This window comes from Antedon mediterranea, chromosome 3 (genome assembly GCF_964355755.1).
Source record: "Antedon mediterranea chromosome 3, ecAntMedi1.1, whole genome shotgun sequence".
NCBI classification, from domain to species: Eukaryota; Metazoa; Echinodermata; class Crinoidea; order Comatulida; family Antedonidae; genus Antedon; species Antedon mediterranea.
The window spans coordinates 7,413,544-7,438,969 of record NC_092672.1 but is presented as its reverse complement, the minus strand read 5'-3'; the positions used below and the strand labels follow the sequence as shown (position 1 = coordinate 7,438,969).

The following is a 25,426-nucleotide window of genomic DNA, read 5'->3' as shown; positions in this document are numbered from 1 at the left end:
GGAGAACCTGTTGTATGTATAAATGTATATTAAATCTATCAAAATAGTATTTTTTTTTAAAGAAAATCGGCTTTTCTGTAACTTTATGATGCTGTACTGGAGCTGTTTAATCAATTATCGTAGAAGAAAATAGGCAAATGCGAATCATCCTCGTATTATTGTGTACGGGTATTTTCAGCATCGACATCTATTAGACAGTGTATATCACGGTCGGAAAACACCCCTATTTGGGGCAAATCGTTCAACCTCAATTCGTTTTAAACGTCAACAACAAATTATCTAACTCAACTTAATTTGTAAACAGGGTTACATTGGGTGGACGTATGAACCAACTTTATAAAGCATCGAGTACAAATTCTAGAAGTAACGAGCGATTTACCGAAGAATGTTGCCCTTACGTAAATTTATATATAGATTCCCGTCGACTCAAACGTAACATGAGCTGATAACTTTGTGTACATTGAATTAATAACGTTTAATGTTTTTCTTTTACTCCTGAATATGGTTGTGTGAAGATATCGATGTCCCAAGTAGTATAGAAGTATTTGTTAATGATGTGTTAAGGTTAATATATTTATATTTAGGCAAATTGCCAAGGATAACCATAAGCAAATTCAATCACTATCCTTCTTAAAGGTGGCAATCCGTTCACGAGACAAACATAATTATACACACAATGCTCTACATAAACAAAGTCTTTATTACAAGTCTTTGGGAGTGGAGTTGTAAATTGTCATTAGAAAAAATCCTGACATATGACAGGACTTGAACCCAGGACCCTTGGATTGGCAGCCAAGCACCATAACCACCAGGCCACGACGGTTGTTGTTGTAGGATATATGATACTCGTGCTGAATATATAGTTTGAAAAAACCGGGCTGCAAGCTGCGGACAAACCCGTCTTCACTCGACCGCAATCACTGTATTAAAACAAAAACTGTAGGCCTGGCATCAAAAAGCATAATCATGTTATCCCTATTAAAATAACGACAGACGGTGACTTAATGAATAAATAAAATTAAATTTTAATATGTCAAGATAGTAGAGAATGAGAGGCATTAGACAAACACTCAGTCTTTCTTGCTCCCCTATCTATAGGATTTTGGGGAAATTCGTGAAAAATTAAGAGATAATGTAAAAACCTATCTGACGATACAAAACAGGCTATAATATGAGTTGACAACGTTTATGTGTCACCTACTATTCAACTTTATTGTATAATGGCCCTAACGTATACACGGCGGCTGGAGTGGTCGACTACTCAAATAACTCGGTAACTTTGGCATTGTGACGTACTATAATAGCCCTAAGTAAATGTGTTATATTCTGTTTAAAATGCTTACAATTTTTTTTACTAATGATGACCTTTATCAGCAGTTTACATATAAAAAGAAAAAAATAGTAAAATGTCGGGGTGGTAAAAAAAGACACGTTACTGTTTGAATTCAGCAACAAGAACGAAATATAATATATTCCATGGAAAACAGAAACACCTTACTTTTTAGAGTCTGAACATTTTCTGTTACTCAAGGAGTCACAGTCAAATGCACACATTCAAAAGCCACCACAAGAAAGTCACAAAAGTACGACATACTCATATCGCATCATTGCCTATAATAGTATTATAATCTACATCTGTATTATAAGTGAGAGAGTTTGTACGTTTGTTTGTTTGTTATACAATTATTTGTTAATGCACGTATCTATACATTATAATGATCAAACTGACCGCAATTGTAATAGGAATCTATTAAGGTTTCCTCTTTTACCAAACAAAACGTAACCTTTCTGACATGCTCTTATAGTTGCTCGATTCCAAACATTCGCACCACAGTTTTTAAGGCTATTTTAGTTGTTTATATATATTAAGGTTAAACATTCTAATTAAAGATTTTTTCCGTATGAATTATCTGAAAAATATTGAATACAAATATTATATGTATATCATATTTATAATCATACTTAATATAAATAGGCCTATATTTACACATGTCATAAGTCGATTTATTTGATCCAGAAAGAATTAACTAAGCAAACTATGTAGGATCAGGGAGACTTTCATTAAGGCCAAAGGCCGCATGCATGAAAGCCATCCAAAATTAAATTTATACTTTTGTAATTTTTCAGATATACTAAATTATTTATATCAAGTTTTATCCAAAAACTCACGAAAGCGAAATATAATCAACGATTCTACAAATTATACTATTTCGTAGATTGCTTGTTTAAAAACCGCTTCATTCTAAGTTTCAACCTTGTACAGTTTAGTGGGGTTCATTCATATTTCATTTTTAATAGGCTGCAAATAATGTGCAATTGTATAGGAAGTACAGAGATAATTTCATATATTTAAGTATTTGATGTCATGGGTCTTGCGTTTTAGACAGAACATTAATTCCTCAGATTTCCTCATCTTATCGTTTCAAATTAATTAATTAAATTTCAGTATATCACCAGGCGGTTTTAGAATTAATGTTCTGTGCCTAATGTGTTTATAAATATAAAATTATCTCTTCGGAGATCCCGCTTCGTGAATAAACTAAAAGATGAGGGCGTATCAATTTGATCTCTGGTGCGTGTGCGTACAATTGAGGGACTAATGATGTTCCGCCGTACCACCACGCCGAGAATGTTAAAGAGTCGCTATCCAATCAGGTTTGAACTATACAATGAAAGCCTCAGTGGTCTAATGGTTAGTACATCTGTATATCAAGCAGAAGGTTCCAGGTTCGAATCTAGGTTGGAGACTTTTTCTCATTCTCACAGATTTCCTCATCTTTATCGTTTATGATTAATTAATTAAATTTTCAGTAAAACCAATTCTTATTCCATTGTACAATTGATAGAAATTATACATGTTGGAATCAATGTATAATGTCTAATGCAGTAGTCAAAATCTTATAACCCGACTGATAGTGCCATCATGGAACTACGTAGAAGACCTTATTGAGTACTTAATAGATTGTCTGCAATACTCCGGATTACATTCCATGCATATTGTATATGCTTATTCTCTGTTGATGCCCCACAGATTGCAAATCTCAGGACAGCCTTTCCTTTTAAATCTGAAGATAGCATATGAATTTTACCACTAGCATTGATTTTCTCCAATAATGCATTGTTCAATTCGTCTGATTCCTAATATTTAAAAAAAATGAAAGAGTTATCGATTGTTCAAACGTAACGAAGCGATTAATCACCACGGTAGGCTACATAACTACATTGTATTAGTATATATATATTCTGTTTAAAATTACGATTGTGTTATCCCTAATAATACACATACCTTTAATCTGATACAAACCAATCCAAGAACAATACGGTTCACAATTTCAAATCGTGAATCGGACAAAACAAGCTTTTCAAAGTCATGGGCCAACTGCACTTGCTGATAAAATAATAAAAATGTAAATTTTACTATTATTTTAATTAATTAATTAAGTAATGTATTTTATCAGAGCACATGCTGTAGATTCTGAGAAGAAGTTATCGGGTGCTATTTTGTTATCGGGTGCAACTCGAATCCGCATATAAAATATATAATATAATAAGTAACAAAAAACAGATAGCCTACATCTAGACTCACATAACCTTTGATCTACAGGGCTGCTCTTGATACCAAGAAAAACGTACCTTTCTGACATGGGATTGTAGCTGCTCGATTCCAAACATTCGGAGAACAAACCACAGTTTTAACGATCGGAAACGTCTTCCAAAGGGTATCTGCCAATGCTGTGACGATAATTAACTTCATGTTAATTAGTGATTAGTGTTTTAACCTGAAAACTAACTAGACCTATGCATAGATAATCTAGCCGTCAGTTATTATAAATTAAGCTGTAATAAATTGGAATAATTGCAGTTATTATTTTGTAATTTAAAGAATTTTCTAACCCTGAAATCTTTGACTGCTCCCTGATGTTTATGTTTTAGGTAGGTAGGATCTATATAGAATGCGTGCACCAGATCATCCTCGTCTTTTACCCACAATGCCGAACAATCAAAGTTTACTCTCATCATCTTGTGGGGGTTAAAGTTGAAGGAAGTGGCGTACTAAAATAATACATAATATACACTATTAGTCTGTTTACTTTAACATTAAATTACATTTTACAAAAATGGTATACAGGGCGCAGTGATTACGTTTGATTACTGATCGTGAGATCGTGAGTTAGAATCCAAAGTTTGTCGCATTGTTTGTATCCTTAGGCAAGACACTTTAGTTACGTTTGCTTCTCTCCACCCAGAAGTATAAATGTGTACCCGGTTAGATCAAGACACAACTTTGCACTGATTACTAGCTGCATTAAGGGAGTATGTTTCCATACGTGTTTAATCCCAAAAAAATGACCGTAGTAATAATGTGAAGCGCTTAGAATCATTGTGCAATACGCGCTATCGGTATAAAAAACACGATCATTATTATTATTGGTTTAATGCTATAAAGTTTGTTATTTCGCTTACGTTGACGCCTTTCAAAAGATATCTAAATTCCGGGCATAGAAAAGCTGTGCCTGCGTATGCAGCATCTACATGCATCCATATGTTTTCTTTTTCACCTATCAACAAACAGACAAATTATTCATATATTAATAATTGTATTGAATTAAAAACATAGGAATGAATAGAAAAAAATTATAAAACGTCTGGTTAATAATCTTGGTTTGTTCTTACATATTTCTCCAAGTTCTTGTAAGTTATCAAACGAACAACACCCAGTGGTTCCAAGTGTAGCACAAACCTAAATCAATAATTACAATAATTACATAAAAAGAAATATATATATATATTTGAAATTAACTTTAAATAAATTTATACAAAACCTACTCTAACAATAACATTATTAACGTAAATGTATCATAGAATTAAATAAATTACATTTTCGACTAATGATTCTTACAAAGAATGGCAAAAGTCCTTTGGCTTTGTCTTCTTCGATTATTTTCTTCAAAGTGTCTCCTCTCATCGCATGCTGGTCATCTGATGGAAGAATTCTCATTCTGATTGAGCCCATCAAAGCTGCTCTTTCAACTGACGCATGTGCCTGTAGCGGTGCCATGTAAAATTAAAAATTAACTTAAAGTGATGTTTATAGCCTACTTTAATACTCTTTGGATTGACTTAAAAAAGTGAAGAAATCCAGAAACAAAGTCTATCCACACATACCAATAATGTTGGAATAATTCGATTGAATGGTTTAATAGTTCGTTTGAACGGTTTAATAATTATCTTAAATGCAATGCATTCTCACCTGGTCTGAAGTATAGGCAATCATTTTTGGCAATACATCGTACTGGTCCTTATCCGGCTCCCTTTCAAGAACCTGACGAATTGTTTTCATCTTGGCTGCCAGCAAAGAAAATAGAGTAGCTTCACTAGCAGATCCCTGAAAAAGAAAATAAATAATATTAAGATTACGGTATGAGTAGCATTAAAGAATCAAACACGCTGATGACCAAAGAATATTTAGCCAGTCGGTCATCGTTGGATCTCTCGTGATGGTCTTGTGGTTAAGATATAACCAATTAAAATTTCACCGGAGTATTTATTTTCCACTCTTCGTGTTACCATTTAATTTATTTAATTAATTTTGAAATTACCTGTATTACCCCTCCACCTTTTCCACTACCTTCTGTCAGGAATTCCTCAGGCAGGCCTATTGCTTTACCTAACCAATCTACCACAATCGTCTCAAGTTCTGTGCAAGCTGGGCTGGCAATCTACATAAAATAATGCTGACATTATTAATAATATTTAAATGGCTGTAATTGTGTGTAGTTTGATAGATAGTAGAGATCTCTTGATGATGTCTCTGATAAAACAAACAAAAATAATTACCCACGAAAAGCCAAGGCAGCCAATGCCATCACTTAGCATATCCCCAAGTATTGATGGACAGGAATGTCCAGCTTCATAATAAGAATGGAAATTAGGACTTTGCCAATGGCTAACCTGTTTAAAAAGACAACTTAAATTAAATTATTATGAATTACTATTAAGCTCTGTCTCTACTATCAAACTTTAGGTGATGGGCCCATATATGACCTCATATCACTACCATAATTTGACCACATCACTCTTTGTTTGTCAAACTAGCTTGTGCAAAGCTTAATGCTGTGATATTTATCATTAAGCACCGTTCAATATGATGGAAATGTAAGTTCTTGAGCTTTTAAATTTTCCCCCCAACTGTCAATTTTAAAATGTGTTCTTTTTATTTGTGAGATAGTGATCTGTGTGTTATGGGTTCGAATCCCACAGGAGAACTGTACATTTTGCCCAACGAATGGAAACATTCACAAAATGGTAATTATTTCCAAATAAGATTAAATTATAATACTACTACTATACTTACACCAGGCATAATGACTTTCTCGACATCTTTCATAATATCTTCCCATTTGTCTGGTTTTTGTGGTGCTGCATTTGGGATCAGTTTGCTGAGATAACCAGGTTCTACTTGTGCTAACGGTGGCCTCTCTTCAATCGTATCTATGTACCGAGCTATGTTGTCAACCATTTCTTTACCTTGCTTTCGAAACTCGTTTGTTTCCGATGACATGATTTTTTTTCTACAAATTTCAGTTCTAATTCAAGGTAAAATTATACAAATAAATTATGCCTATAGTATACACACGTCTTATAATCGAATATAGGATATAGATATAATATTGGATAAGGAATTAAAAGGTGAGAACAGAGAAGAGAAAACAGAATTTCATAAATTAATGATTACAGGAACTTAGGCCTACATAATGAGATGAATGATCACATTCATCTGTGATATAGGCCTGCAACCCAGAGACATTTGGTTAAATGAAGTAGGCACCAATATGTAACTGTATGGTGCCAAAGTAAATACAAATGAGTGTCTGCCGGGTACACCCCCCTCCCCTCCCTCCGCTGCGTAGGCCCTATAGACATGGGGGAGCATAAAATGTTCTGAAAAATCGGTATCAGATAGGGAGAAAGATACCATCTAATGTCACACCATCGGATGCACGTACATCCTCATAGCAAATTCACAAACGACAGACATTTTTTCCACTGAATATAACAAATTGAGTTCAGAACACTAAATGGGTAGCACCATACCATGGTGGAAATACCCTTGGCCTGGTGCCCACCTTGTTCTATAGATTTAATAACAATTTATTCCTCCATGGACATAGGCCTACTAACATGTCCGCCGCTGCACCGCAAGTACCAGACACACTAAACTTTGACTAGAGACCCCCACCCACATGGAAATACATCTTTTACAGCGGCCAATCTATATAAAGCTCATTACTTACAGTATGCATGTGCTATTTTATTTCAGCATACTAAGAATGGCAGAGAATCAAAGACAATTAAATACAGCTATCAGAGTCATTTCAGCTATCATAAGAACTGATAGCAGCTATTATTAACTAAATTAGTGTATGCACAGCAAACAACTATAACTAAATACTAGGTACAAATAATGAAAACAAATTAAAACGTAAAATTCAATAAAAGATGCAGATAGTTGCTTACCCAATTACCCAGACAATAAACTCTCACTGGTGACAATGGTGGCCAACCGAAATTGTTATAGCTAATGTTAGGCAATGTGAGGTCATATAGTCCATTGCACACATTCAATAATATAGCCTGAGGTTATGATATTATATACGCTAGTGTAAACAATACAATTCGATAATAATACACACACGGAGGTTCAAATGTGCCCTTTTAATTCACAATACTAACATATGCCTACTTCTAGTGTATTGGGCTTTCGTACATCAACATAAGCTTATGCCAGCACGTTTTTTTTCCATGATGTATTTGCTTATATTATTAGCCTATATATGCCAACAAGTTAATTGAATGATAATTCACTAAATTTTAGGCAAGGCCGGGTTTAATTTATTTGCAAAATATCACAACTAAATCACTACACTATACCAGAAACTCGATTAGGCCTACACATATGTGTTATATATAGGGTGTCACGAAACCTAAGACCACGAAAGCTAAGACCCCCTAAGACCTAAGATCACGAAAGCTAAGACCCAAGACCTAAGATTAAAAATTATAGATAGACCCTACACGATCCATGTGACTGTTGAATTAAATTGGTCCGTCCTTAATTAAGACTCTTACAACATTGCCTAGACATAAAATAAAAAGTATTCATACCTAGCCCTCAAACTGTCTTGTCGCAATCTTAATTCGTTCGTTAATAATTATTATTAATTTACCTAAAACCAGAATGAGAACGTCTACGAAACCGTGAACTTGAAGGTGCACGATTTATTGAGTAGGCCTGGCGTTGTAAAGGATGTTTGATTGCTAACAGAAACTTGCACTATTTACTTAATTGTTGCCATTTAGGTTACGTCTGGAAAAAATTTCTCTCAGTTAAAAAGGACGGATATGAACAATTTCGCGTTTGTTGGATTAATGATATCAACAACAATCAGTTGAAGATGCGCACCTATTGCCTATTAAAAATACTTTTGTCACAATAATTACCTGTGCTTCCTCCACCAAGCATTAAGGACACATGCTTCAGCTACCCCGTGTCTGAGACCAGCTTCCCAGACCATTACAGATTCTGCAGTCATTAGAAAATGTAACATTCATTTTGATTCGCTTTAAAGGCCCGTACGGGCAAAAAAATACTATAGATCATACATTCCAATAATTATCGATCTATAGTTTTCCCTATGTTTCATAATTTTTGGGATTTTATTTGTGTTACAAAAGCTTGTTGAAAATAAGCACTTTCTTATCAGTGAGGGATAGCTTAAATTACACAGTAAAATCTCTATTCTTTTATACACACATTTTGTAAATAGAGATGCATTTTAAAAAGTTATGAAAAATAAACGGTGTGGTAAAAAATATAATCAGATGTCTAAATATAGGTAATATAACTTAAATTTTACATTTCTGGTATTTTTATTCAACTTCAGATTTTTATTTTCATGCTATAGCAAAAATTATCCACTGTATATCCACCATCTTTGTTCACCTTCTAGGGAGTCACCAGACATGTTATTAAATTTGGTTAAACTACCCAACTACTGAAAAAAGGTCCTGGTTTTTATGACAGAATTTTGCCAAATTTTGTATTTGGCCATATTAAGGGAAATTCATGTTTTTTAGTCTTGATTTCTGTTACAAATATTTGATTTATGTACAATTAACCAGATATTATATTTAAAATTCATGCCTGTACCTAGCTTTAACTGTATTTGTTGTCCTTTATGTGTAAACTGACTATGGGGTTGGGTCAACCGGTTCAGCTACAGTGATTAAGTTCACTTAAGTTAACACTGGTCTCTCCGATTTCATTTTTTTTTCATGTACTGAAATAGACCGAATAAATAATGAAATGAAATGAATTTGTGGACTATTCAATGTCGAGATGCGCTCGAATTGTGCAACTGAGAACAAGAGCATATTCGTTGTTGATGATTGAAAAGGGGGCACCATACCCAAACTTTTCCCTCTGATAGACTATATACCTTTTGCAATAGGAACGGAATTAAAGGCGAATTTCATTTTTTAATCAAATGATCAGTTTATTCAGATTTACATTATGATTTGTATAGCAATGTTAGAGATGGAGCTATTTATTATTATTTATTTATTTTGACAATGACATATTAATTCAATTTGTCGCGCATGATTTTGATATTATTTTGCCTGTTATCGATTTATGGTTTATGTTAACTCCGCTTTTTTAGGAGATATATTAATTATTTTGAAAGTTCTGATGTTGTTTGTTTTGTTGCTTATACCTTCTTGATGTTAATTTATCAAATTTGTTTTGATGTAATAAAGAATTGAATTGAAGAATTGAATTGTTGATTCCACCTCGTTTTATGTTACGTCTTGTTGCTTTTCCCGCGTTTAATACGTTTTTCTCGTCAGCCCAACTTCGCGTGAATCATCATAAGTTGTATTATGTTGTCATTATCAGCGCAGTTATCCCATTAATATAACCTGTTTTTGCTGCGGAAAAATAACCGATTATTAACCATGTGAATAAATTAACCACAATTTCTTGGCAGCAGACACAGGAAAAATGTTTAATAACCGGTTAAATGGCGGCCTGAAAATCGGTTAAGAAACGAATAGTTATGTCAAGTTGTTGTATCCAGTGAACTCCCCTCGTTGTACCAAACTTATAACTTTGCACTCCTTCAAGTTACAAGACTTGCGTTCACAAACCATTTTAAACATTGTGTTGCTTTATTTTTGATTGAAACTGTATGCGACTCTCACTGATATTCAGTAGCTGAACATAAATACAAAATATACGAGGGCCTAATAGTGTCACAGCAAATCACAGTACATGCAGTGACAATAATGGGCTTTCGTACAAACAAAATTAACCATTGAAGACAATTTATTCATCGAAAAACTGCACTCAATTCAACTAAAAATTATGAATATAATATATTATATATACATATAATTGCCATTTTCGTAATATGTCGTAAATTTTACAAACATTACATTTTTCTACATTTCAGTACTAAAAACTTCTATACCAATTTTTCTAAACATCTAAGAAGTTTGAAATAAAACTATGAATCTCATTCTACTAACCTGCATCTAATTTGTAGTTCAATTTTATATATAGGCCTATATAATAATACTGTATGTTGAAAACTAAGTAGTTTGAATAATATTAATAACATATTAAAATATAAAGTAATTCTTATAATATTAATTAAATAAAATATAATCAAAGACATAATGAAATGTTCAAAGTGAAAAAAAAATGTTGATTTACAGAAATAAAAAAAAAGGTACAAACGGAAATAAAAACTGGATATTAAAGATGTATGCTCCAATCAAGGCAATGTTGAATTGCCTTGCTTCAATTAATTGGTTGTAATTTTCTTTCGTCCTGCACTAATAATAGACGTTAAGTTTAATGGCCTTCAATTTTAGATTTTAAAGGTAAAAGTAATAGTACAACTGTATTTATTATCGTTCTCAAGCTTAACTGGGACCAGAGATTGCGAAATAAAACATTTAAAAAATGAATAATACTTATTATTATTATTATAAATATCCCTGCATAAATCAAAAATATATTTCCCTGATTAATATAACCCACCACCATGCTTGCACATTCATTCATTCATATGAATTATACATATATATTATTGGTGTATAAAAATAATGTGATTAATAATATTAGTGTCTATTTTTTAAATTTGTAAATATTTCAGAATTTGTAATTATTAATTTTATCTTTTGACCTTTGTGCAATTTTTATAGTAATTTTAAGTTTAATCAATTGTACAGAAATTATTACTGTATCATAGGCCTTAATGTGTTTTTTCATCGTTTAACTTTTTTCATCGTTTTATGTGAATTATCATTTTCATATGTAAGCTCTTCATTTCAACTATGAGTTGTATTTTGAGTCTTTTTATACCGATTAAATAAAAAATAAAAAAATAAAAATGTTATTTATAAATTTGTATTGCTTATTGGTAAAATAAGTAATGTTTAATAAATCAAAAGTAAAAATATACTACTAATACACCACCAATTAATCCAGTTCCCATTTTCACCAATCACACTTAAGTCAGATATTTTCCTTTAACACTAAGTATTTCACTTCAACAAATATTTTAGTGGTATTAACTTAAGTAGGAGCATTTTACAGAAAACCTATATTCAACATTTACACTCATATTATACATTTTATAGTATACAGCTCTGTCTACACTATCAAACTAGTTCGACGAAATAAGTATGATGTGCCCAAATATGGTAGTTATATGACATCGCCATGTCCATATATAGGCACATTTTTGTTACATAAAATTTGATAGTGTAGACAGAGCTTAAGTGTGAACGTTGAATATGTTTTTTTTATAAATGTCAATTTGTCAATACACACTACATACTGTAGCATCTATCTGATCAACAACTTTTGCAAAGGACGAAAATCCGATTCTCCTTTGAATTCCTCCTTTAACTAAAGCGCAAGTACACAGAGGTGGTCTTTAATTGGAGAGAGGAATGCCATTAAGTATAGAGTTTGTAAGTTCTTGGATAATTTTCCAAGCATACTGGACATGTTTTTGTTCTGTTGATGAGGCGCAGACTGCAAACCTTAAGAAATATGTCTCTTTCTCTGTCGAATGTACCAAGTGTATCTTTCCACTGTTGTTGATTTCTTTAAGTAACTTTTCGTTAATTTCATTCGATTCCTGCATAGAAAATTGAAATACTTAATTGCTTTTACCTCTCGGAAAGCATTTTTTATTTTGTTTATTAGGTTTGAAAATACAGCATTTTGTATTTGAGAAACATCTCTGTGTAGTCACATTGATTTAGTGATAATCAATGGTTTCCATAGGCCATAACTGATCCATATCATTTTTGAAAACTTACCATCATTTATTGAGTACCAATATTAAATTTAAATTTGGGGGGGGGGGGGGGGGGGTGGTGTTGTATAGGAGTATATAATATTGTGTACATAAGTTATGCCTGGGTATAGATAAAGGCTACAGTCATTGAATTTATTAAAAAAATGTTAAATCCTTCAGTGGCATATATATACTTTCCAATTTTGTTTTAGATATGCAAAAAAAAAAGGAAAGGAAAAAGACAATCCAGCACCCCTCAAGACTCCCGTTATTTTCCCCACCACATTCCAAAGGGTGCAAACTCCTCAAATCTTCTGTCATATTTTCAAATTAGAGTATTAAATTGTATTTATTAATTTATGTGTTAATAAGAATGGACAATTTTTACCTACCTTTAACCTAAAGCAAACCAAGCCCAGAATTACTGAGCCCACAATCTCAAAACGTGAATCAGATAAAACCAGTTTCTCAAAGTCATGTGCTAACTGCACTTGCTATATAATAATAGATAAAATGAATAGAATAATACTACAATATAAAATATAATAAACTATGGGCAAACCATTTGTTTGTAGGGTGTATTTCTGCTGCAAAAAGCATTTCTATTTAGTGTTTCGTTTTCTAGTAACAGCTGTAGGTCTCAAGTGTTTAACGAAAATTTTGCACCACGAATACAATCATTTTACAAATCATAAACAGACAACTAGCTGTCATAACAGAAAAATAGTTCTATTTTCACTTGCCTTTCTGACATGCTCCTGTAATTTCTCAATTCCCATCATACGCAGAACAAACCAAAGTTTTAAAGATCGGAAACGCCTTCCTAAAGGAATCTGCCAATGCTGTTGAAAATAATTGTTACAATGATTCTATTGCTTACATATTTTATAGTTCAATTTAAAATGCTACCCTCCATAACTGATCAATGAGGGAACAAAAAATATGATTACAATTTATTTATTATCTGCTCTTACACATCTGCCATTGCAGACATTGCAGCACTCCAGAAAGAGGAGGCCAGAAATAGTTTCACTTACCCTAAAATCTTTGACAGCTCCCTGATGTTTATGTTTGAGGTAGGAAGGATCTACATGGAATGCGTGCACCAGATCATCCTCGTCTTTTACCCACATTGCAGAACAATCAAAGTTTATTCTCATCCACTTGTGAGGGTTAAAGTTGAAGGAAGTGGCATACTATAATACAAATAATGCATGTTATATAGTATAAAAATAATGAATGTTTACGAGTGCAATGGTACAAATAATTTAGTGACACTATAGGTTGATATTCGAACCAGCAACATCTTTTAGCCCTGTGTCACACGTTCCAGTTGCTTTAAAATTGAAAAAGACTCCATTATGTTAGGCCTGCACATTTTGTGCTATCTTGAAAGATACTCAAGCCTAGTCTACACCAAACTATTGCTTGCAAACGCAAAGTTTGCTAACAGGTCTGTGGTGCCTGTCTACACAGTTATAGGATATAGGCCTACTTTTTTTCTATTTTTGGATGTGTCCAAGTAGTATTTTTGGTAATTAAATTATCTCTACATGTAGTCACTTCAAAGTTATAAAACACATACTTCTTTCAAACACAACACACAATTGTAATAGCATGTTGAATTATAAAAGGTAGTTAAGCACGTAATTCATTTTAATTTAACACATTGACAATTTAATTGATACATTGATTGACACCGCTGACTTTATGGCATATTGATTCTGACTAATTCAAATAGAGTTCTTTTGTTATATTATGTAACAGACCTTGTTAAAATATATAAGTATACTTTTAATTGTTAATGTTACAATGACTGACATGGCATAAGTTATTAACACAGTGATACTTAAACATATGTTTCAACACCTCCTGTGTTGAAGAAATGATTAATTAATATTAATTATTATATTAGAGGCATTTATAGTTGTTACCACCATCGTTTTCCATGACCAATCAAAGATATCTAGAAACAATAGGCTTAGGCCTGCAGTGAACAAGCTGTCAACACATGGTTCTTGGCAGGGAAAGGAAGCATTCAATTAATTTTTAACAAGCATGCCATACTTAATTACACACTTAAGGGGTAGCATGACTGTGCTGTTGTAATAAAGTGGTGACTGTGCTGTTCTAATAAAATGACACTTTGCATGAAAACAAAATAAAATGGTTGTATATACCAGGTCTCATACCATACAATAGAATGTATATGTATGTGTTTTATAATCACATAGTGTAAATTGAATAATCAGAGAATCATCATATCAGATTGAGATTAGAATATATCTGTAATGTATTTTTATTTTGCGGCCCAACGTCTGTTTCCCGGGACTACCAAGCTGGACTAACATAGTCTGCCACCTCAGCTCCACTGTGGTTGGGGCTGAGGTAAGACAATTTTTAAGAATATCGACCTGTGGTAATTGCATTGTAATTTACTTGGAGGGCTGATGATCACCCAGCGGCCTTTCAACCCGATGCCCAAATTTGGGCCCATAGTTTGTGTCTTTGATTTTCAATATGCAGAGAAGATGGGATTTGCATTCTCTTCCTTGACACAGTTTTTGTAGTTTTTTGGTTCATGCAATGATACACAGATCTTAAATCATCGCAAATTGGAATCTCTCTATTATAACTCTCTTGAAACTGGAAACATTTTTAATACAGTAATACATGAACTTTATTATTTATTTTATTAAAGCTCTGTCTACAAAAAAGTGTGATATGCCCAAATATGGTGGTGATAAAACATTAATATATGGGCAAATCATTTTTTGTCACATAAAGTTTGATAGTGTAGACAGGGAATAATAGATATAAAGAATGCTGAGCTAAAAATTTAACAAAATCTATATATCTATTTTAGAAACATCTTGATTTAAAAACGATAAAAAAAATGTACAGTAATTTCTGTCGTTGCTATTTTTTATTACATGACTTTATAAACTGGACCACACATATTAATGTGCAGACGACAAACTGCTGGAGTAAACAAGACATTTTGGTTTTTGTCTTGATCATTCAATCATTTAATTAGCAATTATCATTCTAAATTTCATTAATTATTAACCATTGATGATTTGATTGCTATGAAGATAACTGTTTTTTTAAATAAATTTACAGGTATTATTCAAGATTGGTTAATTGTCTGTCTGACAAGAGGTTTTATATACTTGATATTAATAATAATAATAATAAATTAACAGCTGTTTTTCTTGTACAGTATTGACTTTTTATCTGTATTTTGCAGAAACTTTAATAATTAAAGTAAATAAATATTTGGTAAAATGCAGTCATTTCACATGGTTACAAGTTCACATATAGTCTACAGAAACATACTTGCCATAAAGTTGACTTACTTTGACACCTTTCAGTAGATATCTAAATTCCGGACATAGAAAAGCTGTGCCTGCGTATGCAGCATCTACATGCATCCATATGTTCTCTTTCTCACCTATCAACAAACACAACCATAATTAAAAGAATGGATCGCATGGATCAATTGTTCCTAATTTCTTTTCAGGGAAAACAATTCTGAGAATAATAGTATTAAGACAGTTTACAGTACTTTGACACCTGTCAAACTTAAGACGGGAAAAGATATATATATATATATATACATTTATTATAAACAAATTGTACTCTATAAATTAAACCTATATAAAGATATATATATATATATATATACATTTATTATAAACAAATTGTACTCTATAAATTAAACCTATATAAAGATATATATATATATATACATTTATTATAAACAAATTGTACTCCATAAATTAAACCTATATAAATAATTTAGGGTTGTTTGCTTTGTAATTATAAGAAATAAGTTTATAACTTTAAAGGCAATAAATTATAAAATAGTTTATCGATCCTGTAATTGGAGAGTTGCTTGCTGCTGGATGCGTATACATTTTTTTTTAAATAAATAAAAATGACACAATATTTTTCAATATAATTTTAAGGAAATATGACTGGTCTTTATCTTATTATTAAATCTTAACCAACACAACTGGACGTGATTAGTCGCCATGGCTCATCATGTTATATATGCAGTTATACAATATTAAACATTTAATATTCTCACGAAAACATCCAACAAAAAGTTGCAGTACCAACCGACAATTAATTCATTACTCACATATTTGTCCGAGTTCTGTTAAGTTATCAAAGGCACAGAACGCTGTGGTTCCTAGAGTAGCACAAACCTAAACAAGCAAAATTTAAGAGTGTACTTATTTATTTCTTATGTAACTCACAAATACAGTAATATAGCTTATGAATAAATTAAATTGAAAGTAAATACACAACTACTACAGTATATATGTACTTGTACTGTTTCAATTCTAATCGACTTTCTAATACAGTAGAAGTCCTTATTTGGGAAGACTCCTGATAGGACACTTTTAATTATTAAGAAGACACTTTCAAGACATGAATTGAATGGGAAATATGTTTTGACACTACAGTCAACCACAACTTAGGGTGCACACCCCAATTCAGGGGAACACCTCAATTAAGGGAAACACCCACATTAAGGAGCCTTGAGAGTGAGAGTCTAAAATGATATTAAAGATGTATTGTCCCCCAAAAACATGAACAATGAAGATTAATTAAATCTTTAAATAGGTCATTTGTATTTTTAATAAAGTTAATCACTTCCATAGAAAAAAAAATGAAATAAAATAATGTTTTCACTTATAAAATGACAGTTTTTTCAGGTAAATAAATTGTGTTTAGATCCAATTCTTGGTCAAAGTGAATAACTATTATGTGACATTAAAATGGCATATTCAACAACACAAATTGTAAGAATTATTTTTCAGGGAGACAATACATCTTTAAATAGATAAACACACTAAAAAAAACATAATTATTTAACTTACAAACTACTTCAATTACAACTGAAGATATACACTTACAAAAAATGGTATTAACCCTTTTGCTTTATCCTCTTCTATGGCTTTCTGTAAAACATTCCCTCGTAGTGCATTTTCTTCATCTGACGGTAAACTTCTCATTCGGATTGAGGCAATCAAAGATGCTCGCATGACTGATGAATGTGCCTGAAATATAATGAAACCTATGAAATACTGTACACTGTAAACAATAATGCACTACCACGCTACATAACAATAAACTACAGTACTATGAAACCTTCATAGCACCACAGTTAGCATGCTACAAGAAGATACTGTATATATACATTGAAGAATACACTGTACAGTACATTGAAGAAATGAGAATTACGAGTTTCACAATAATTAATGCACTAAATTAATTTACTTTATTAAATTACTGTACTATGATACCTTTGCACCACACTTAGCATGCTACATTACATCATTAATTAGGAAATGTCTGTGAAATCATTAATTTAATAGTTTGAAAATGTCTGTGGAAACAATAATGTGATTTTTTTTTCCATTTTTAAATAACAAATATGGTTGATAAAACACAAATGGTAAATTTCTGAAATGTCTAACAAAAGCATTAAAAGTAGGATTAGGAGAACAATCAGTCCAATAAAATTTGTACTTTTAAGAAAAGAGTAAGAAACCTTGACTGGTGGAATGTCTATTGTACTTATAATATTAAAGAATATTCTGCCTTTTCACACGAACTGACCTAAACAGGTTTACAATTGAACCTTCCTCACGCCTCAATGACCGGCCACAGATGTTAGAATACAAAAAAACAAACGCTATACGCAATGGCAATTTTTAACAACTGTGAACTCAAACTGAATCTAATCACTATTATCCAAAAAAAAAACCAATGAAAATCACAATTGTTAAATTTCTTAGCAATACAATATGTGTGGTTTTGAAGAGACTGTACCTGATCTGAAGTATATGCCACCAACTTTGGCAAAATATCATACTGGTCTTTATCAGGCTGTGATTCAAGTTCCTTACGTATTCTTTTCATTTTGGCAGCTAAAAATGCCACTAATGTTGCTTCGCTTGCTGTACCCTGCAAAATGAACGACAACTTATTTTAGATTAATGTCACCATTAATAAAAATATTTACCTTTATTAACTTTGCTATAAAGGGCCAATTACCTGTATTACTCCTCCACCTTTTCCATTACCCTCTGCCAGGAATTCCTCAGGTAGACCTACTGCTTTACCTAACCAATCCATCACAATCGTTTCAAGCTCTGTGCAAGCAGGGCTGGCAATCTGCCATAAATGGAAAATATACACAATTTTATAAACGAGTGCTTTTCCCAGAGACCAAAGCGCTGTACAAAAATGGAAATCTTATACAATAATTTATAATCATGTTTTATCAACACATTGTCAACTATCAGTTACAGTTGCCAATTTCAAGTTCAGCATCGTAGTAATAATTCATTAAAGATTCAATTAGTTACCTTTTTAAAAAATTCAATAAATTTAATTCCTGCCATAGAGAAAATAGCAGAAAAAAGCATGCCATCTATACTAAATGCCTCATGATTTATAGCTAGGAAGTATTTAAAAAGAATAATAGTTATTATAAAGGAAATTAAAGAAAAGTTGTTGTAATTGTTTTGTATATGTTAAACCAAGCTGTAAGTTTTTCAGATTCTCTTCAGGTTTTAATCAACCGATTAGGTAGAATATTGTTATCAGTAGACATGTATACCCCTATTAATGATATCTTAAATACTCTTGGATGGAGTAGACTTACAGAAAAATGGAATGAAAATATTCTTATAATGCTATTTAAATGTTTAAAAGAAATAGCTCCAAGATACTTAACAATATTATTTCAATTTACTGTAGATAACCATAATAAATGCACTCGCTCCCAAAGTAATAATGATTTATCTATTCCGTTATGGAATAACTCTCAGGGTAAAAGAACTTTTGTTTATAGATCAACTAAATTATGGAATTCTCTACCAAATAACATAAAATCAGAACTCCATAATATGTCTTTGGCAACTTTTAAATCTTCACTATAGAAATCATATATGTATTAACCTTTTTGCCTTCACAATTGTAAATAGTTTTATATCTGTTTTCTTTCTTTTTGTTTTTCTTTTATATTTTATTTTTGTTGTAAATATGTTTACTGAACCACTTTGGAAATCAGTAAATTTGTATTGAAAGTGTATTTCAGTTTAAAGAAAGAACAAATAAATAAAATAAATAAATAAATAAGTGGCGGATTTGTTTCTGCTGTTGTTTCTGGTTTTTTTAAAAAAATATAAAAAAATATAAATAAAAATAAAAATAGTTTGTACTAATTATAATCTATATTATAATTTGTCATTATCTGAACGCTACTGTTTCTGCTGGTGCACGTTTATTGGCATTATATGGCTTACAGTAATATTTTACAACAATATAAGCTACCGCATGTGTTTTCATATTTCTTTTTTTACCACCAATCATTGGAATATACAACACTGCAGATAATATATCTGGAGTAGCCACCCCCACGACACAAACGGATCAGCCGCAGAAGGTGGCTTTCCGCGAGAGACCAATAATTAAAATATCAATATTATGCATACAAAATATTTTTAAAATATATTCTTCAATGGTATTACAAACTCAATTGTGATTATAATGATTTATTTTAAATTATGAATAAATATTATAAATTAGAGTGAAGATGTTTTTCAAGTCGAATGTTAATGTTATAGAGGCTTCTAGAGGAATTAATTTCAATCTCTGAAAGTCTGAAAATGTGGTTTGTATATAGTCACTATCCAATTGGGTTTGAACTATACCATGAAAGCCCCAGTGGTCTAATGGTTAGGACATCTGCATATCAAGCAGGAGGTCTTGGTCTTGAATCTTGGTTGGGGCGACTTTTTCTCATTCTCACAGATTTCCTCATCTTATCATTCCAAATTAATTAAATTTCAGTATATCACCGGGCAGTTCAGAATGAATGTTCTATGCCTAATGTAATTATATATATATTATATATAAATGTTCGGTTCAATGTAACCGTCTAAAAAGTGCTCAATATGGTAAAGTAGAGCTAAAATATACGTTAAGTCTGGAAAAGAAGTAAAAACTACAGTTTGGTCTCTACAGGCTTGTTTCGTGAGTCGTGCAACTCACTCATCTTATATATCTTACCCAAGTAAAACCAATGCAGCCGATGACATCACTCAGCATATCTCCAAGGATGGCTGGAAATGAGTTGCCAGTTGGAAAATAAGCATGGAAATGAGGGCTATGCCAATGGGTAACCTGCATGTGAGAAAACATTGCATTAGTAAAAATGTATTATTTCCCCCAAACAAGTTAATCACTTCAGTAGAAAAAAAAATGTTTTCATGCACTTAAATCAAAATCAAAATAATCAGTTAAATTCAACCAAAAACCCATTGGCTGCCAATTTCACTAATTTGTGCTTTAAATTACAGTTTTCAATCCAATTTTTGGTAAAACTGAATAACTATTACCGTATATGTGATGTTAAAATGGCATATTCAAGAAAAAAAAATTGCCACAAATAAATTTTCAGGGGGACAATATCTTTAATAAATTAATAAAATTAAAAGATCTTAATCGTATGTATGTATTTTATATCCTAGTTTATCGAGTCGAGCAGATCGATTGAGTCTAGCGCGAGGAAGATCGAGAGTAGCGAGAGAAAGTAAAGAAAGCCGAAAGGTCGCGCATGCACAAAATTGATTGACTCCCTAGAAAGTAAAAATTACCCACTTGGGTCAAGTGGGTAGTTTTTTTAATTACGTTAATTACGCAAAAATGAATTGGTCAAGCCCTTAAAAACACATCGGGAATGAAAAATTCGGCTTCCGAAGAATCTGAAAACATATATGTATAAAATATTTCTGGAACTTACATATATTTTTAAGGATTTTTTGAAAACGCATCGTTTTTTTTTTCAATTTACAGGCAAATGAATAGTGAAAAAGGTTTGTAATTTGAACTATCCCCCCAGATGGCATTTTTTGATGTTTTTCAGAATAACCATGCAGCATACAACAAATTAAAAAAATACCTTAATTTAGATGAAAGTAAATGTTTATTAGAACTGAATAAAATAAAAATTTGGAATTTTTTTGGGAGCACCTCCACTTTAAGCTAATATTTTGTGACATATAGAAAAGGGCTTGTAACTCAACATAGATTTTAAATTGTTGCAAGTTTAGAAAAGAATCCAAATCATATCATTTAAACATATGTTATTTAGTTAAATATTATTAATATATATACTGAAACAATCAAAATGTTGAACTTCAATTATTGAGATTCAATTTTAAAAAATATTTTTAATTTGTCATACAGCTTTGTTGAAAAACTGCTTAAACTTTATTTTATTATTAATTATTAACATTTATCATGAAAGCATGACGTGAGCATAGCAATCAGATAGGCTAGCATGTTAACAAGACAAAACAATATAAATGGATGACGTCATTGACCTTTTACTTACATAAAGTAATAGTAGGAACGCTGACAATTCTAATCATCTGACTTTATGCGTAAAATGAATACTGTGTAATTAAGGATTGCATCTAAACGATTGAAGGGGATATTAGAAGGCATGGTTTATTGTTTGAAGACGCTGTGCATAGAATAATAACGTCAATGTTTTTGAATAGAAATCTTAATTGGTTCCACGATCACTTGAATTCAACTTAACAATGAGTTGTTGAGTTGAATATGAGGGAGAATGTAATGAGTTGAAAGATTGACTGTTCCACTGCTAAATTGAAGGTTCAATCTTTCAACAAATCGTTTTTAATTCAATGAATAAAAAACATGTTTTATTTTCTATTTATTTAAATAAAATATTATACTCGTTTATAGAGAAAAACGAATTATTTTGATACTTACACCAGGCATAATGACTTTCTCGACATCTTTCATAATATCTTCCCATTTGTCTGGTTTTTGTGGCGCTGCATTTGGGATCAGTTTGCTGAGATAACCAGGTTCTACTTGTGCTAACGGTGGTCTTTTTTCAATCGTATCTATGTAACCAGCTATGTATTCAACCATTTCTTTACCCTGCTCTCGAAACTCTTTTGTTTCTGCCATGTTTACCTATTTAAATCATTAATTAGTTATTAGGAGGAAAACATTTCTACGGTGGCCTATAAGTGTCACGGCAACTTTCAAAAAATATCACGGCAATTTTTTCAAAAAAAGCCACGGCAATTTGAAAAAAGCCACGGCAATTTGAAAAAAGCCACGGCAATTTGAAAAAAGCCACGGCAAATTAAAAATAAAACATCACGGCAAATTAAAAATAAAACATCGCAGCAATTTAACAAAAATACCACGGCAACTTAAAAATGAAACACCACGGCAAATTAGTATTGAAACACCACGGCAAATTAATAGTGAAACACCACGGCAAATTACAGAATGCCACGGCGGAAGTGAGTTACCACGGCGGAAGTGAAACCTTTGGAATCTTCGATTTTTTCTGAGGTAAGTAATAGTTTGTGCATTGATGTAAATATTATATTAATTTATTAAACTGCAGCAGTTTACGTGTTTATTATTGCACTCTTCTTGAACTTTCTAGGCCGGGCTAGACCAGGCCTTATTACAAGGTAGGCCTAGGCCCTATAACATTCTACAATGTTTTAATATATTTACAGTAATCTGTTTTTTATATAACAAGTTGTTTTTACAGTAGACCTAGCTACTACTGTAGGCCTAAGCCTAGGGCTAGTAGTAGGCATAGCTAGGCCTAGTGCAATAAACACGTAAATGCAGCAGTTAAATATAATAAATTAATATAATAATATTTACTTCAATGCACAAATAATTACTTACCTCAGAAAAAATCGAAGATTCCAAGGTTTCACTTCCGCCGTGGTAACTCACTTCCGCCGTGGCATTCTGTAATTTGCCGTGGTGTTTCATTACTAATTTGCCGTGGTGTTTCAATACTAATTTGCCGTGGTGTTTCATTTTTAAGTTGCCGTGGTATTTTTGTTAAATTGCCGCGATGTTTTATTTTTAATTTGCCGTGATGTTTTATTTTTAATTTGCCGTGGCTTTTTTCAAATTGCCGTGGCTTTTTTCAAATTGCTGTAGCTTTTTTTGAAAGTTGCCGTGATATTTTTTGAAAGTTGCCGTGACACTTATAGGCCACCGTACATTTCTGAATATTTTTTACCTTGAATTATTTAATAATTATTCAATTCAAATAAACATTTATTTCTTTCATATTCATATTTAAGTAAAACATTATAATTTCTGATATTTATATATATTTTTTTTTTAGTTATAATAAAGTAATAATTATTGGTTTATTTGAAATAATAATCAAATTTCCTGTTGGTTTAAAAGGAATAGATTTTTTAATTCAAAGAAATGTACTCTCTGTTGTTTAGCCAGACGAGTAGCTAGTCCCACTCCACTAGGCCTAGTTAGTAAGTATACTAACTATCTATCCCTGCTGTGTCCTACAAACATAAGAATGGGCCAACCCCATCGCTACCTGTTCAAACTTAAAGATTCTCACAGTAGGTTACGAGGTTACGGTCCATTCTTACGTTTGTAGGCACAGCAGGGATAAAATGACCTAAATAAATATTTGACAGATTAACCAACCACACTAGTAAAAAAGATTCTTAGTACTGTACCTTGTACGTCTATAAAATCGCAGTCTAAATAGTAATAGTAATACGGTAATACTAATTAGAATTCTGTGCTGTCCGTTGTTGAGTCGGCTGTATGCAATCTGAGTTTATTACGCGAGCGAAGTCAAAATTTAACTGGGTGATCGATTAAAAGTTGTTCATAGATCAACAGGTGTTGAGGGCGCCAGCATCAGAGCAAAGATAGTGTGGCACTATCTTTGATCAGAGCCAAAGTATTGTATTTAAATAAAATCGAACCAACTATTTATCGCTTTAACTAAAGAATAATAATAAAACAATAGGGGAGACTAGGTTAAAACGGACCACTTGAGACAAAATGACTTGCTTATATAAAGTCTTCCTGTGTGCTGCCCTCAAATTGTTATTTCCTGTCCGGAAGCAGGATATGTTGACAAAAGAATAAGGACTGGTACTGGTAGTAGCAACATGACATAACCTACCTACATTGACCGGGGTTTGATTTTTAGATGAATTTGTTTCTAAAATAAACGATTGTTTCGATATTAATTACACATAGAAATTTTAGTGATTAATTAAAGACACCAAAGGTATTATTTTCAACATGTATGCCTTTAATAACCCCTCGACATTTCGAAAGAATTAAGCCCCTCTCATTATAAGTTAGTCAAAGTAATCATGAAAAAAAGCCTATCTATCTCGAGGCCTTTTAATGCTTTTCATTTGGTTTATAGAGAACAGAATTTATAGCTCCGAAAGTTTATAATATTGCAATAGAAGTCACCAAATTGACAGTATTGATTACGAAAAGAACTTGAACCCTGTTACCGTTAATTGTCAGACGTTCTTGAAAAAAGCGCATCTCGAAAAGTAGCCAATTTCAATAAAAGTCATCATCCGAGTCCTAACCTTCTTTCAATTTTCCGACACTTTTCGACGTTTGTAGAACATACGTAAACGGCTCAGAATTTCGAAATCAAATCTAACAACAATAATGTATTTGTCTACCTAAATAGTGTATCGTTTAAATTCAAAACGCTAGGCCCACTCTAGTTTAGGCCTATATTCATTCAGCAAGCTCTCAATATATACTTCTAAACGGACCGATACGGTTTTAAATTTGTTACTTAGTAATAGCATAAATAGTATACTCTAAATACATCAAATAAAGAAAAATGAATAACTAAACGAAACTATTGTATTGCAAGTACGTTCATTATAACGGCGGGATTACGCTGGTCCACACCCAAAGAGTAACGTACATAAACAACATATCACGCACTAAATAAACAAACGTTACACTTATATATACTGTATATTATAAACTCGTCTATTATGCAAGCAGCTATTGAAGGCGCACTTCATAAGATAACAATGTTTTGAAGTTTACGCTTGAGTAAGCACAGTAGTAAATATTGTAGTAAACAATGACCACAATGAGTGTGGCGAGAACTGGAAATTTCTGGTTGTAGTAGGTAATAT

General features: G+C 32.0%; 2 protein-coding genes across 2 annotated transcripts; both read right to left on the bottom strand.

The window, feature by feature from the left end:
- Positions 1-1,245: 1,245 nt before the first annotated feature.
- On the bottom strand, positions 1,246-7,570 carry LOC140044728 (aromatic-L-amino-acid decarboxylase-like). Its single transcript, XM_072089358.1, has 12 exons — positions 7,519-7,570; positions 6,356-6,587; positions 5,839-5,952; positions 5,601-5,720; positions 5,252-5,386; positions 4,901-5,044; positions 4,675-4,741; positions 4,465-4,559; positions 3,895-4,053; positions 3,634-3,732; positions 3,287-3,388; positions 1,246-3,138 (listed from the first exon to the last, which is right to left on the bottom strand). Exons 2-12 carry the CDS (start codon positions 6,560-6,562, stop codon positions 2,944-2,946), a joined length of 1,437 nt encoding a protein of 478 aa, XP_071945459.1. The 5' UTR covers positions 6,563-6,587; positions 7,519-7,570; the 3' UTR covers positions 1,246-2,943.
- Positions 7,571-10,463: 2,893 nt separating this feature from the next.
- On the bottom strand, positions 10,464-24,283 carry LOC140044727 (aromatic-L-amino-acid decarboxylase-like). Its single transcript, XM_072089357.1, has 12 exons — positions 23,969-24,283; positions 22,203-22,412; positions 20,472-20,585; positions 18,450-18,569; positions 18,225-18,359; positions 17,306-17,449; positions 16,525-16,591; positions 15,737-15,831; positions 13,415-13,573; positions 13,121-13,219; positions 12,770-12,871; positions 10,464-12,215 (listed from the first exon to the last, which is right to left on the bottom strand). Exons 2-12 carry the CDS (start codon positions 22,404-22,406, stop codon positions 12,009-12,011), a joined length of 1,446 nt encoding a protein of 481 aa, XP_071945458.1. The 5' UTR covers positions 22,407-22,412; positions 23,969-24,283; the 3' UTR covers positions 10,464-12,008.
- Positions 24,284-25,426: the final 1,143 nt, after the last annotated feature.

Excerpts from the sequence above, each read along its gene's own strand:
- LOC140044728 (XM_072089358.1), bottom strand. The coding sequence starts at position 6,562 with ATGTCATCGGAAACAAACGAGTTTCGAAAGCAAGGTAAAGAAATGGTT. Across the intron at positions 5,721-5,838 it reads GCTGCCTTGGCTTTTCGTGG|ATTGCCAGCCCAGCTTGCAC; the intron begins GTAATTATTTTT and ends TATTTTATGTAG. Across the intron at positions 5,045-5,251 it reads TTGCCTATACTTCAGACCAG|GCACATGCGTCAGTTGAAAG; the intron begins GTGAGAATGCAT and ends GCACCGCTACAG.
- LOC140044727 (XM_072089357.1), bottom strand. The coding sequence starts at position 22,406 with ATGGCAGAAACAAAAGAGTTTCGAGAGCAGGGTAAAGAAATGGTTGAA. Across the intron at positions 16,592-17,305 it reads AAGGGTTAATACCATTTTTT|GTTTGTGCTACTCTAGGAAC; the intron begins GTAAGTGTATAT and ends TTGCTTGTTTAG. Across the intron at positions 13,220-13,414 it reads GAGCTGTCAAAGATTTTAGG|CATTGGCAGATTCCTTTAGG; the intron begins GTAAGTGAAACT and ends TATTTTCAACAG.